Raw genomic sequence first — 12903 nt, forward strand, 5'->3', positions numbered from 1 at the left:
CTAATTCACAGCTTAAGAGGTCTAAGATGCATAGCTTCATAGAATCATTCACGGAACGATTATTCTTATCATCTCATGTGTATTAATATTGTCTTATATATTTGATGGAAAACATTGATTATATTTCTGTAAGAATCATCAGTGGCAACAGCAATAACAGTGATCCTGAGTGTGACTCACATTTTTCTATAGTTACCAAACATCATTCATGTCTCTGCACCATAAAAAGCGAGAACCATTTGATTCTACAGTTCTGGGTAATATTTGATAAACTGGTGAGTACATATCAGGAAAATGATGAGCTAGAAGTGAAAAGTACATGCATGCTACTGGTTAAGGAAGAGCATAGGCTCATGTCACATAGTTTTGGCAATTTAGTGTCCGTTTTACAGCAATACCAGTTTCCTTGTTTATCACAACTGCGGGCTTTGTCAAACTGCTGAATCTTACCTATAAAAGCATTTTTAAAGTTACTTTAATTTTGTTTAGAATTTAAACATTAGGCAAAACAAAGGTGAAAAATATTATCCACATTTCTTTTAGTTCAATGAATGCCTATTCTTTTTTATTTCCATTTTTCATTTCTCCCAGGAAGTACCACAACCAAAATATGTTCATTTATAAAACGCCAATCCAAAATAGGTAAACTCTGACCTCTGGTGCCATCTAATGGCATAAAACAAATTCTCACCAAGTTCATACCACTTGAAAAATAGCAGTCATTAAAGCCACTCATTATTTTTTAGGCCTTAGTATTGATAGGATAGACATACATCAAATCTTAAAAATTTTAGAAGGCAGAAGTCTAACTAAAAAAAAAAAAAAGCCCCAAACAAACCTAACTCACTATTATCCAATGTCTTTAGGTAATTTCAAAAGTAGAAAATAAAAAGGCATTTAAAACAATATAAATCCTGAGAGACAGAACAGGTATGAAGAGATATTAGAAAGATAGATCCACATCTATTGCCAAAAGAAATAATCTTTTTTCCTAGTGAAAAAGGTTTTACAACATTTAACTGAAGCAAGTTATACTACTGACACCAGACGGCACAGGTAACATTTTATAATTTTGAGGGATAGCTCAAGAAGGCAGTGAAGCACCTTGCTGATTAGGAAAATAAAACCCAGGCAGTTTGTACAGAAAATATAAAATCATAAGTGGAAATTACCTGAGTTGTTCTATAAGAAACACCATAAAACTCACTCTTAATCTAGGCTAGCAAAGGAATCTGTTGTATGTACATGTAGAATTCTTTGGAAGAAATGTTAGAGTCAAAAGAAAACAGGCTTTTGACCTATTTTCATTAGAGGGGAACACCTAGTTTATTTCTCAATCACAAATTTAGGGCCTGTGTATAAATGAGTACATTTTCTAAGAGGGGTTGTGAAAATAAATTTAAAGGTATAAATTAAGTCTCAAAAGCTAATGTCTAAAACCTTACCAAATACCAACTTTCTTCTTATACCATATATAAAGAGTATCACTGAGGATAACAAACAAGAAAACTGTGGAAATATAGATATAATATTCAAAGTTACTGAGTGAAGAAGGAGGGCTTCAGACTGATTATTAATTTAACTGGCAGGCCAATTTTTTTTTTGTTTTGTTTAAATCAAAGAAAAGTTCTCAAATCAGCTACTATATCAGAAGGGACATTATTGAAATGATGCCATTCTGACACACAGGATCAGAAAGTCCTAAAATTACATTCTGTTCAGTGCTGCTACTAGCCAATCACGGAGACCGATGCTCTGCTATGTTATGGTGATGATTTGACATGATCCATTTTCCTTAACTAAAGCTTTAGCTTCTGTTGTTGTTTGAGGTTTTGGTGGCCATTCTGGATCAACCAAGAGCTCCTGAGCCAGATACATGTACTTTGCTTTTGGCATCTTCTTTCTACAGTCCAGGACCCAAGACAAGCAGCATTTCCCCCAATGATCGACTGACTCCTAAGGAAATAAGAAGAAAAGAACACCCTGGTAGATTAAAGGCTGCTTGGTAAAGCATAGTACATCAACACACACACACACACACACACACACACACACACACACACACACACAAAGAGAAAATTAGTACTGAGCACAAATGAAAAAAATTCATGTAAAAAAAGTCAGCTTTCAATTATTTAGGAACATTTTTTAATATTAGATTTTTAAGTTATCAATATAGTTTATTTTAGTTTTATGAATCTATTCTCTTATGGACACATTTAAAAAATAACTTAAAGATATGGATAACACAAACACTTAATACATTAAGAATAACTTAAAACTATTCAGAAAGAGAAAATATTTTTAATATTTAGTATGGAAACCTTCATATTCTATCCCAAACTATCCTTTGTACTGTTATTCCTAACTTAGCTACCTTATCATTTTTGAAAGAAGAAATGTAAAGTTATCATTGTTACTATTACTATTACCTTTCAAAACCTGAAACATTATGAAAATATTGTTAGGTCAAAATTAGAACTCAGATAGTGTTTAATGTCAATCACTTCTTCTAAAATCATATTTTCATTAATATAAAAACAATTGTTTTATAATGATGTTTCCCTTGGTGTTCCACCTTTGGAGAGAAGAACAGAAAAAGCTATAAAGCAAATACTATTTTTGAGTATTACTTCATTAAAAACAGCTCTGCTGTTATTGAAATCTTCCTAATCAAGCCTGATGTTTTTAATGACTGTAATCTTAGACAAATAATTCTTGAAGAACAAGAAAGCAGAGTCCCTTGTTATTGTACAGAAATATAAATTCAGTGGAGGACATCAGAAGTTATCTTAATTGAAATTTGCAATAAAGAAATGAAATAAAACTAAACAATTCTAAAGTACAGTCAATTTTTAATTATTTTGGCTGTTGTTTCTCCAAAGCAAAATAAAAACCTCAGGTTGTTTGAATTTGCCACCAACATATAACCCAGGTTATAACTTGGTCTAATCTCAGTTGAAGTAATGTCACAAAAGGGAAGCATGGCAAAACTGAGGTGAGAGTTCAAATGTTAACCACCAAAATACCTTCATGAGCAAGAAAGGCAGATCTGCTGTAACAGGAAATTCTGAAACGTATGTGTCTAAGTTTGCCAATGGAGAACAGCAAAATACTTTAAAATGAAACCTCTTCCTATCTGGACGTGGTAGGTTTTCTCATTTTATTGAGGCAACCACCAGGAACTTACTACCCTTCTCCTGCTCTGAAATTGTGGGGTGGGCATGTGGCAGCACTGAGACTATGATAAATAATAACTACGTGCCTTTAAGGAGCTGTGTACTTTGTCAAGAAAACACAGTAATCTACACTGCTACCAAGAATTTGGAGGTAAAAACTGTGGTCACAAGTAAGGCACACTTTAAAATTCTGGAGGGAGAGGGGTGGTACCAATTTTAAGATTAGTCATCTAGCCAAAAAGAGTTATTACCATCACCTTAAATGAAGCCCATAAGAAAATATTTCGCATTAAGATACAGAAGACTAGATACAGGATTCTTTAGGTGATCCAAATAACAAACAATTCCTTTCCAGTGTAGGCACAATACAGAACAAACCTTAACACTGAATCTGAGGTGATGGCTCACTACTTGGTTCTATCTTTTTCCCCAAGGTGTTTAAAGTCTTCGATTTTATTGCAGAAAAGATCATTGTTCCTAAATCTATCTGAAAGCTGTCATTTTTTATTTTATGGCATGTAGCACTGGTAAAGGACCACAGGAAAAGATAAATGGTGAATGCTGACTTAATGGGAAAAAGCAGAAACATATAGGCCTTGTCTGTCCCAATGAGCCAGCAGGGCTGAAGGGCAATGTAGAACAGAACAGGCTGCAGTAAGGAAAGTTATAGCTAAGTGTATTCAAATGGAAGACACATATACACATTCCTAAATCCTCCGTTCCCTACCTGTGGAAAGTCAGGCAAGCAATAAAATTAAAACTAATTTCATTGCAAACAAAATCACAGCATTTTGTTTTGTTTTGTTTTGTTTTTACATTAAGGTACATGTTTTTAAAAATCCCCATGTCCCTATTAAAAGCAAAGTATACTTGTTATAATTCAGAGAAAATAAATTAAGTCACAAGAAATACTAGGGACACTCCTCCACTGTAATTAGACACATACTTTGTTCCTGTGCTCTCGCCTCCCCCAAACATCAAACATCATACACATAAAATACACTACAGGCAAGCATAAGTTTTTTAGTGACAAACACGAGCACTCCACACACATCTTCAAACACAATATAATTCACTGGTAGAGAAATAAAAGGTGTCACAGGCATGCTGGAATGAGAAATAAATGCAGAGAGAGAGATGGAGGCAAAAGGAGACAGGCAAGCACTGTGTGACAAGAAAAGAAAGAGGGGAGAGTCGCAGGGCTTAGAATGAGTCCCCAGGTCTCCCCAAAATCTAGGTATATGTTCCTGAAGCAGGAGGACCCAGAAGCCATGGCACTGGAGCCTTTGGTTTGCACCTGAAAGGAAACCTGGTGAAATAATCAATTGTATCCCCCAGGGAAGGGATAGAGGCTACCACAGACCAGCAGATAAACCACAAAGAACTTTCAAAAAGATCTGCAGCTAAAATTCTCCTACTTCTTAGGCCACTCAAGCTGTTCATTCTAGAACCCCAATGCCTGCTTAATCTTTGCAGTATCTTATAGGAAATGTTTTCATGGTGACATGTAAAACATAAAGCCATGCTTATAGGAAATGTTATAATGGTACTATGGTTTTCCTAAGTCTTCTTCTATTCCAATCCTGAATATGAAACAAATAAAGACAAACAGAATTAGCATTCTATATAAATAAGCTTATATTCTAAGTGGCATAAAGACTACAGCTAACCCTTGGAATTTTCCCCCAAAAAGGAAAACATAATCAGGCACAAATCCTCAGGCAGCATCAAACTACACAATTCTAGTTCCACCTCTACCACTAAGCAGCTCCAGTTTACCAGACAGGACAGACACCAGTGCTGTTTTTTGCTTTGTTTTTTTTAATTCTCACCCCGAGGAAATTTCTTCATTGCCTTTAGAGAGAACAGGAAAGAGAAACATCAATGCTAGAAAGAAGCATCAATTGGTTGCCTCCCATATATGCCCAGACTGAGGATTGAACTAGCAAACTTTTGGTTATCTGACAATACTCCAACCAAGTGAGCCACACCGGCCAGGGTGACACTAGGGTTTCTTAGTAAGAGACTATGCAGTGCAGATCTTCTCAAACAGGGGTAAAGCTTATAAAGACGATGGGGCCCTCCACTGAAAATGTTTCGTTCAGTAGGTCAAGGGTAAAGTTCAAGGCATTTTCTGAAGAATACTTTTCCTTGAAAATCACTAATATATAAAGATGGGGGGGGGGGTCCAAGAATAAGTATTAACATCTGGGGAAAAATATTTAGCCACAAAGAAGTTTTAACTTTGATTATTTGCACATGACTTACTTGACCTGTTTTCATTTTGATTCAGGCCACTGAGAATCAATAAGAAAAACAATCACTAAAACATATGATAATGGAAAAAATAAATAAAAATATATTTTAAAAAATCAATCACCATAGGTAATAAATTAGTATTATGTAAAAAGCTTTCCTGTATCTAAATTAGGTTAGCTGCATGAACGTTCAACAGGCCAAGTAGAACACAATATCTAAAATGTCTACTATTAAATAAAAATTATACTTAAAAGTTTATTTCATCTTTAAAGAACAGCTAGCAGCTTTCTGGTATAGAAATATTATGGACCTAGGTCTAGATAAATCTGAAACTGAATTCCAGCTCTAAAACTGTTTCCTCACCTATGAAAATTGGAAGAGCAAAACTAGACATTCTTCTCTCTCAAGGTTGTTGTAACAATTAGAGAATTTATACAAAATGCCTCATACTGTGTCTACCATAAAAAGTAGTTATTGAAAAGTCGCTATTGTCTGTCTCCATTTTGTCATTTGATTATAATATTAATCTACCTCTTCCCATATATGTGAAGCAATGTGGCATAGTGGGAAGAACACTCCTCTTGAAATCAGAAACCCTGGCTTCAGCTCTGAACTCTGCCATTCACTAGATGCAAAACCTTGGCAAGTGAACTGGATGTTATTTCTTAATATATAAAACAAAGTTAGAAATGTCTTAAAATTGGAAGGATCCTGGAAGTAAGTGTATAGTGCCTTATAGATCACCAGATATTTTGGACATGGTTACTGGAGATTTCCAGGTGAAGTTCTTGACTTCCTAATTCAACTTAAGACCTGAAGCCTCATCCAGGGTCTCTAGTTTTCAACCCAACTCAATAGTTCCTGGGTATATATGGTCAGAAGAAAAAAGAAGAAACCAGAGATTTTCTTCCCCTGACATTAATATAGAGGGCTGGGAGCTGGAGTCTGAAAAGACTTCATGGGTTTCTTGAGAGCACAGCATGGGCAAATGCGGAACACAGTTTGTGGTGAGGAAAAATTATGGCAGCTACAGAAGTTCTAGATGTTGCTGGTCACACTCATCCTTACTTTCCTTTTCACCTATGGCAGGGTTTTCCAAAGTGGGCACTACTGACACACTGGATCATATATTCTTTGTTGTGAGGGGCTGTCCTGCGTACTAATGCAGGATGTTTATTTAGCAGCATCCCTGACATCTACTCAATTACATGCTAGTAGCAACACTGCCCCAACCCAAAACTGTGACAACCAATGGTCTCCAGATACTTCCAAATGTCCCCAGGAGAGTAAAGAGGTGCCCCTGATTGAGAACTACTACAGCCTTATAGTAATATGACTAATTGGCTCTTGAAGGGTCATAAATATGAACAGTGATACCACAGTACATACATAAATGTCAGAAGACAAAAGTATATAATTCTGTGCTGAGGTTATAAAAACTCTCTTTTTAAAAGCCAAAAAAAATTTTTTAAATGCTTTCTTTATCATGACCATAGAAATTGAAGACTAAAGTTCTTGACTATTTAATGATTCTCAGAACTAGTAAGCACATATGACATGCTGGAGCTTACCTGCTCTAGACCACACTCTCTACCTTCACTCTCTCCCCTAAATGCTTTAAGAGAGAGGACTTCACATTAGAGACACAAGCTCTTAAAAACTAAGGACAGGTGCTTACTAACAGGTTTTAAAAAATTAGATATGTAGCAAATGGGAGAATTTTCTGCCATTTAATTCTGGTTGATAAGTAAAAAGGGATTTCCAAATCAAATATGTTGAAGAAGCTTCGTGACACCCAATTTTGACTAAGTCAGGTTATAACTCCTCTCAGAACTTACATTTACTTCCTGTTTAGATCAACAGTCAAAGATCTTTTTGGAGAAACTGAAAACTCAATGTAAATGTGTTCCTTGGCCTGAGCCTTGCCCATACAAGTATTTCATATGAGGACTGATGAGCCCAAGTTAACACTTTGAAGTAATGTAGTGAGGTAACCAAAAGGAAAGGAATGTATAGACACAGGAGATTTGGCTAGAGGACTAGAACGCCTAACACAACTCTGGTCATATCCATTACTAGGGACAGCTGGGTATTACACTGCTTTGAGGAAAAAAAAAACTGAAGCTGACTCCAAACTCATCCCATTATTACAAAACAATCACTATTCATCATAAAGCATTAGAAGAGGAAATGATACTCTTCAGGGCCTCTTATAAAGAATCTTGTGATATTACATTGGGCATCAAGCCTGCTGACTTCCAAAATAAAGCTCAGGAAGTTGTTACTTGGGGGAAGTGGGGTGCACTAAAAAAATGACCCAACTTAGCAATGCCAAGGAGTCCTCTTGAACTCTACAAACAACCTTGTGGCTCAAGAGGAGTAAAGATTCAGATTTAGAAATTTTTAGTAAAAGATTTAGAATACATCACCTATCCTATTAACAAAGGGGTAAGATAAAATGAGGTTATGGATAAGACTCTTTATTGTCAAATTCTCTATAACCCCAAAGCTATAGAGCTGTATGTAATTCAGTGGCATCAGTTTAAAAACTAAGACTAATCTGTATTTTCTATTAAAAACTATACATCAATACCTTAGCATCGGGAAAAAGGTTTTATTCATTTGATTCTCTTCTCTTTCTTATCACAGAGCTTACATATTTTTCAAATAATAGGCTACTTAACGGGTCCAAAAAGTCAAAAATCCTAAGCCATGGTATGTATAAAAATGGGCACTGTCTGTGTGAAAATTTTTCTGAACAAGAGATATATGTTGAGGAAAGCCAAAGGCCCCCAAAATTAAGATACAGTAATAAGAAATCAGAAATAATTGCTGAAAACTGTTGACTTTTGGACTTTGAACCATTTAGATATAATTCCCATATCATATTTCTGTTTACATAAATCTCATTTAGCTTCTAATGGGACTCATAAAAAAACAAAAACATAGAATTTGAGCCTGACAGAAATGGAAATATCAACTGTCACCACTGGGGACAATACCTTCATACACACAAGATAAGGAATGAAAAGGAAAAGAGACTTATGAAATTTCTGAAGTCCTGAAAAGCCTGTAACAAAGGTTTGCCACGAATTTTCTAGGACTCCTTACAAGAAACAAAATGCCAGGCATAAGGAAAATGGTTGAAGCAACACACAACACAACACCACTCTACAGAATGCAGAGTACACAACTGAAAGAGCCTAGATATACATGAAGAATTGAGAGCAAGTGGTGATTTCCAACCTGCGGTGGCTGTGTGGTGGCGAAGCGATATTCTCCTTGTCTGTCTCGATTGAACACAAGTTTCCAAAGGACCTTGTCAAGGCAGAAGTTCTGAGAGATATTCCAGTGAGTTAAGAATTAAAAATGACTAAGTCATTCTTTATTAATGTGCACATTTAAAAAGAATCACACAATGCTGAATCATTAGTGAGAAACATCATTTGACTTCTATATAAAGAACTTCAGTAAAATGACTTTTATGATAAATTATCATAAAATTCTTGATTAAATGGGACCTCTAAATTTTCCACAAAACATTACTTTTATATGAATGGGGCCTTTCCCATATTAACACAATGCTCATAATCCAAAGTCTTTTTCTTAACAATAAGTGATTTCCATTGAATATATAAAATTATTTCTTATCTATATATGAGTATAATTTCATCAGAGTCTAATACAAATAATTCTTTTGATAGTGAACAAGAATAACAAATTACGAAGGATTATGAAAGAATTCCCTAAAAAAGCCTGTTTTACAAAAATACTTTATCTTAAAGATTTGAGTAAAAAGAAGAACTTATACTATAGAAAAGGAAAAGCTTTTAAAATACAATGTCTTAGATATGCTTTCTATTGTTCATACAATAGCAAAAATACATTACCACTGACTGGGCAATTTAAAAAGTTCAATACCAGCACCGTAATATTCATGCTGCACAATGTGGCCCAAATTTAAATACCAAATCATCTTTTAGAAAGATAACAAATTAAGCATAATTTCCAAGTCTAGAACTATTACCACTAAAGTATACATTTCACAAATTATCTAATTTTAATTCAAAATCATGCCGTATGAAACCCTTCACTTAAAAATCACAACTGTTATCTCCTTCCATTTCATATATTGCTACTGTAGAAGTGAATGATAATAGTTCTGAGAACAGGCAAAATTATACTAATAAGCAGCAAGTGAGAACTCAGTAGCTCCTTTTATAGAAGTGGACCTAAAGGCAATTCTAACAGGGGAGTAATTACACAATGTATAATGGACAGAGAGTACCTAAGACCTCTACAGGGAACTGAAAAGCAAAGATCAAGGAGGAAGTTCCAGTAATCAACACTGAGATTGGGTAGATTCATAATGGTCATTATTTTATATTCTCAATAAACTCTCTCATTATTATTGAATACATTTCATGGAGAAAGTCCCCCTCCTATTTCTTCCTTAAATGGGAGATTTTACTGCACATCACAGGACTGGGTGGTGCACGCTCACTCTGATTTCTTGGCCACCAGTTTATGGGCTGCTTGAGCACCAATCCACATCCCACCCCACCCAGCTTAGTGGTTTCCTTTTTATTGATGGGTCTCCTACCTTCCCCCACAATTCTGAGCACCAATCTTCCCTCCTTTCTAGCAAACACTAATTCTTGTTCTCTCATTGCTTATTTTTGCCTATCTGTATGAGTGCACCTAAGTAATATCCCTTAATTAATAGAAAAGATCAGAAGAAAAGGCTAAACAAATTTAACTAAAATAAAACTGAAACCTTTTGGGCTTCCATAAGGCTATCTATCCTCTTCCCCCATTACCATTAAATCACTAAGAATCCCAAAGCAGCAAGGCAGCCATTTGATTATCTGAAGTGCTTACCTCCACCATGATAGATACAAGGGCATTGACAAGAACAATGATGAGCATAGTTATACGCCACTGATATGGTACACACACTATCTGTAAGACAAAAATTTGTAAGTTAAAACTACAGTATTTAGTTGATATTTATAGAATTATATAATTTTAAAATTAATTGTATTCTTAATATGTATCAAGTACCTTCGATAGAATATCTACTCAATTCTTAACAGCACCCCAAGGTGGATACTATGTCCACTTTTCAGATGATAAAACTCAAAGTGTAAATCACTTAAGGTTAAAAAATTATTAAAGTGGCTGAGTTTAGAGTCAAAACATAATCACTCAGATTCAATAACCCACGCTCTACCAGACCATAAATTTCTAACAAGTCCTTATTTTAAAATAAAATCCTGTCTTTAAATAATGAAGCAGATATTGATCTAATAATGAAGTATTACTCAAACCTCTATACTGTTATAAAGACAAGTTTCAAAAAGAACTATATAGATCAATTCAAGAAGTATGATCTAAGTTTTTACTTTAAAATCTGTGATTAATTTCTAAGACCGAAAAAAAAAAAAGAAAGAAAAAGAAAAAACATCTCACTCATGCATTCATCCTTTTAGTCAGCAAATACTCACTGAGTGAGTACCTAAGATACTGTGATAGATACTGAGGAGTATTACAATCTAATGTTTTAGAAAAACACATATGACTCCAGCAAGAAGCATTTGAGGGGTAAGGACTGCTACAGTAATCCAGGCAAAAGACTATGGTAGCTTAAACTAGAGTGGTGGGCATCATACTAAGAACATATACTTGGTCTCTGTCCCTGGTTCATGACACCTAGCTCTTAAAACTTTTGTAATTTTCTCAGTGATGGAGGTGATAGGAGTGTCTCACACAGAGCTTCTAAATCCCCTGGGATTTCCTGGGGATCAGGAGTGTTTTCTGTTCTAATGAGGCTACTCTTGGTGGGCTCCTGGATAGCAAACCTCTCAATAATATAGAACAAAGGAAAATTAAGTCTGATCTTACTCATGCTATCCGAAGCAAATATCCTAAACAAAATCAGAGCAAACCAAATAAAGAGAGTAAAAAGAAGAATGCATCAGGACCAAATTGGGTTTACGGAATTCAGTGTTAGTTCACCATCTGAATACCACTTAACTAACTATAATTCACCACATTCTCTAGGGAGAAAAACTGTGATCATTTCAGTAACTGTAAAAAAAGCATTAGATAAAATCAATCATCTATTTATGGTGTATAGAAGGAAGTTTCCTCAACCTGACAGACAGTACATACCAGAAACCTACAGCCCACAATATATCAATGGTAAAATCATTAAGAGCATTCCCTTTAGAGCCAAGAGCAAGACAAGCATATCACTACCATTACAACCAACATTAATAAAGTTAATAGACATGAAATATACACACAAGGTATAAATACTGAAATGTCAGAAGCAAAACATTTGTCATTATTTATAGATGATGACTATATAAAATAGAAAATCCCAGAGCATCTAAAAATTTTTAGCATAAATTTTGACAAGGCTGCTAAATATGAGACAAATATACAAGCCAACACTACTGTTTACATCAGCATAAAAAAATTAGAAAATGTAATTTTAAACAGATATTTATCAGAGGAACAAAAAAGATTAATACCCCAGCATTAAATCTAACAAAAACTTGTTTTGAAACATTCAGGAAAACAAACTGTCACACTTTATTGAAAGACACACAAGAAGACCTAAAGAAATGGGAATAAATATTGTTCATGGAAAGGGATACTAAATAAATTTTTCCTCAAATTTATTTCTAATAAAAATTCCAAGAGGGTTTTTTCTGGTATTTGACAAGCTAAACTTAAAATTTATATGGAGGAGAAAAAGCTCAAGAGCAGCCAAAAAGAACATGATGAACAACAATATGAGGTGAGGACAGTGGTCCGTGTATCAAAATTTCTTATAATATCATAGTAATCCAGACAATGTGGTACTGGCATAGAGAAAGATCAAGAGAGCTAAAGAAGGAACTAAAGAGCCCCTATCAGGTCAATGGTCATATATATGATATAGCAAGGCAGAGTGAGTAGCAGTGGATTATTTTATCTGTCATTGTTTAGAATTCCCAGCATATGGTGATATTTTAAAAGATGAACTTTTAGTGGGCTTAACTGCTGTATTTAAATTCTCTACAGCAATGTACCATCCTCTTGATATTTGTACCTGGGATATACCACCCCCATCCCACTCCCCAACATTAAGAGACATGTACAAGAATGTTCATAACAGCCCTGTTAATACAGGAAAATAAAATAACCCAATTATTTACCAACAAAGAATGGAGAAATGAATTCTAGTATAATCCTATAGTGAAATACTACAGAGCAGTACAAATGAAATGCATATGTCAGCACGGACGAATCTCAGAAACAATGCTGATAGGGAAAAAAAGCAAATCACAGAAGATTATAGATAACAAGATACTATTTTCATAAAGTTCAAAAGCACTCAAAACTATCTTTTATGGCTTCATATCTATAAGTGCATAATGAAAGCAAGGCAATGAGGTAAAAATTAGAACCGTGG

The 12903-nt window shown here is 34.7% G+C and overlaps 1 protein-coding gene across 4 annotated transcripts in view; it reads right to left on the reverse strand.

The window, feature by feature from the left end:
* Nucleotides 1-1602: 1602 nt before the first annotated feature.
* ATP13A3 (ATPase 13A3) overlaps nt 1603-12903 on the reverse strand; it is an 86768-nt gene continuing 75467 nt past the window's right edge. For 3 of the 4 annotated variants that reach the window (XM_090275513.1, XM_090275521.1, XM_090275515.1), the window contains exons 32-34: nt 10320-10400; nt 8685-8774; nt 1603-1956 (exon numbers count right to left, since the gene is read on the reverse strand). In XM_090275513.1, the coding sequence (XP_090131639.1) occupies nt 1759-1956; nt 8685-8774; nt 10320-10400 (369 nt within the window). In that variant the 3' untranslated portion in view covers nt 1603-1758. The remainder of the gene's footprint in view (nt 1957-8684; nt 8775-10319; nt 10401-12903) is intronic. The other variant, XM_090275530.1, reaches the window with a different exon arrangement.

Source organism: Furipterus horrens, unplaced genomic scaffold (assembly GCF_987537825.1).
Source record: "Furipterus horrens unplaced genomic scaffold, mFurHor1.1.pri manual_scaffold_1, whole genome shotgun sequence".
Lineage (NCBI taxonomy): Eukaryota > Metazoa > Chordata > Mammalia > Chiroptera > Furipteridae > Furipterus > Furipterus horrens.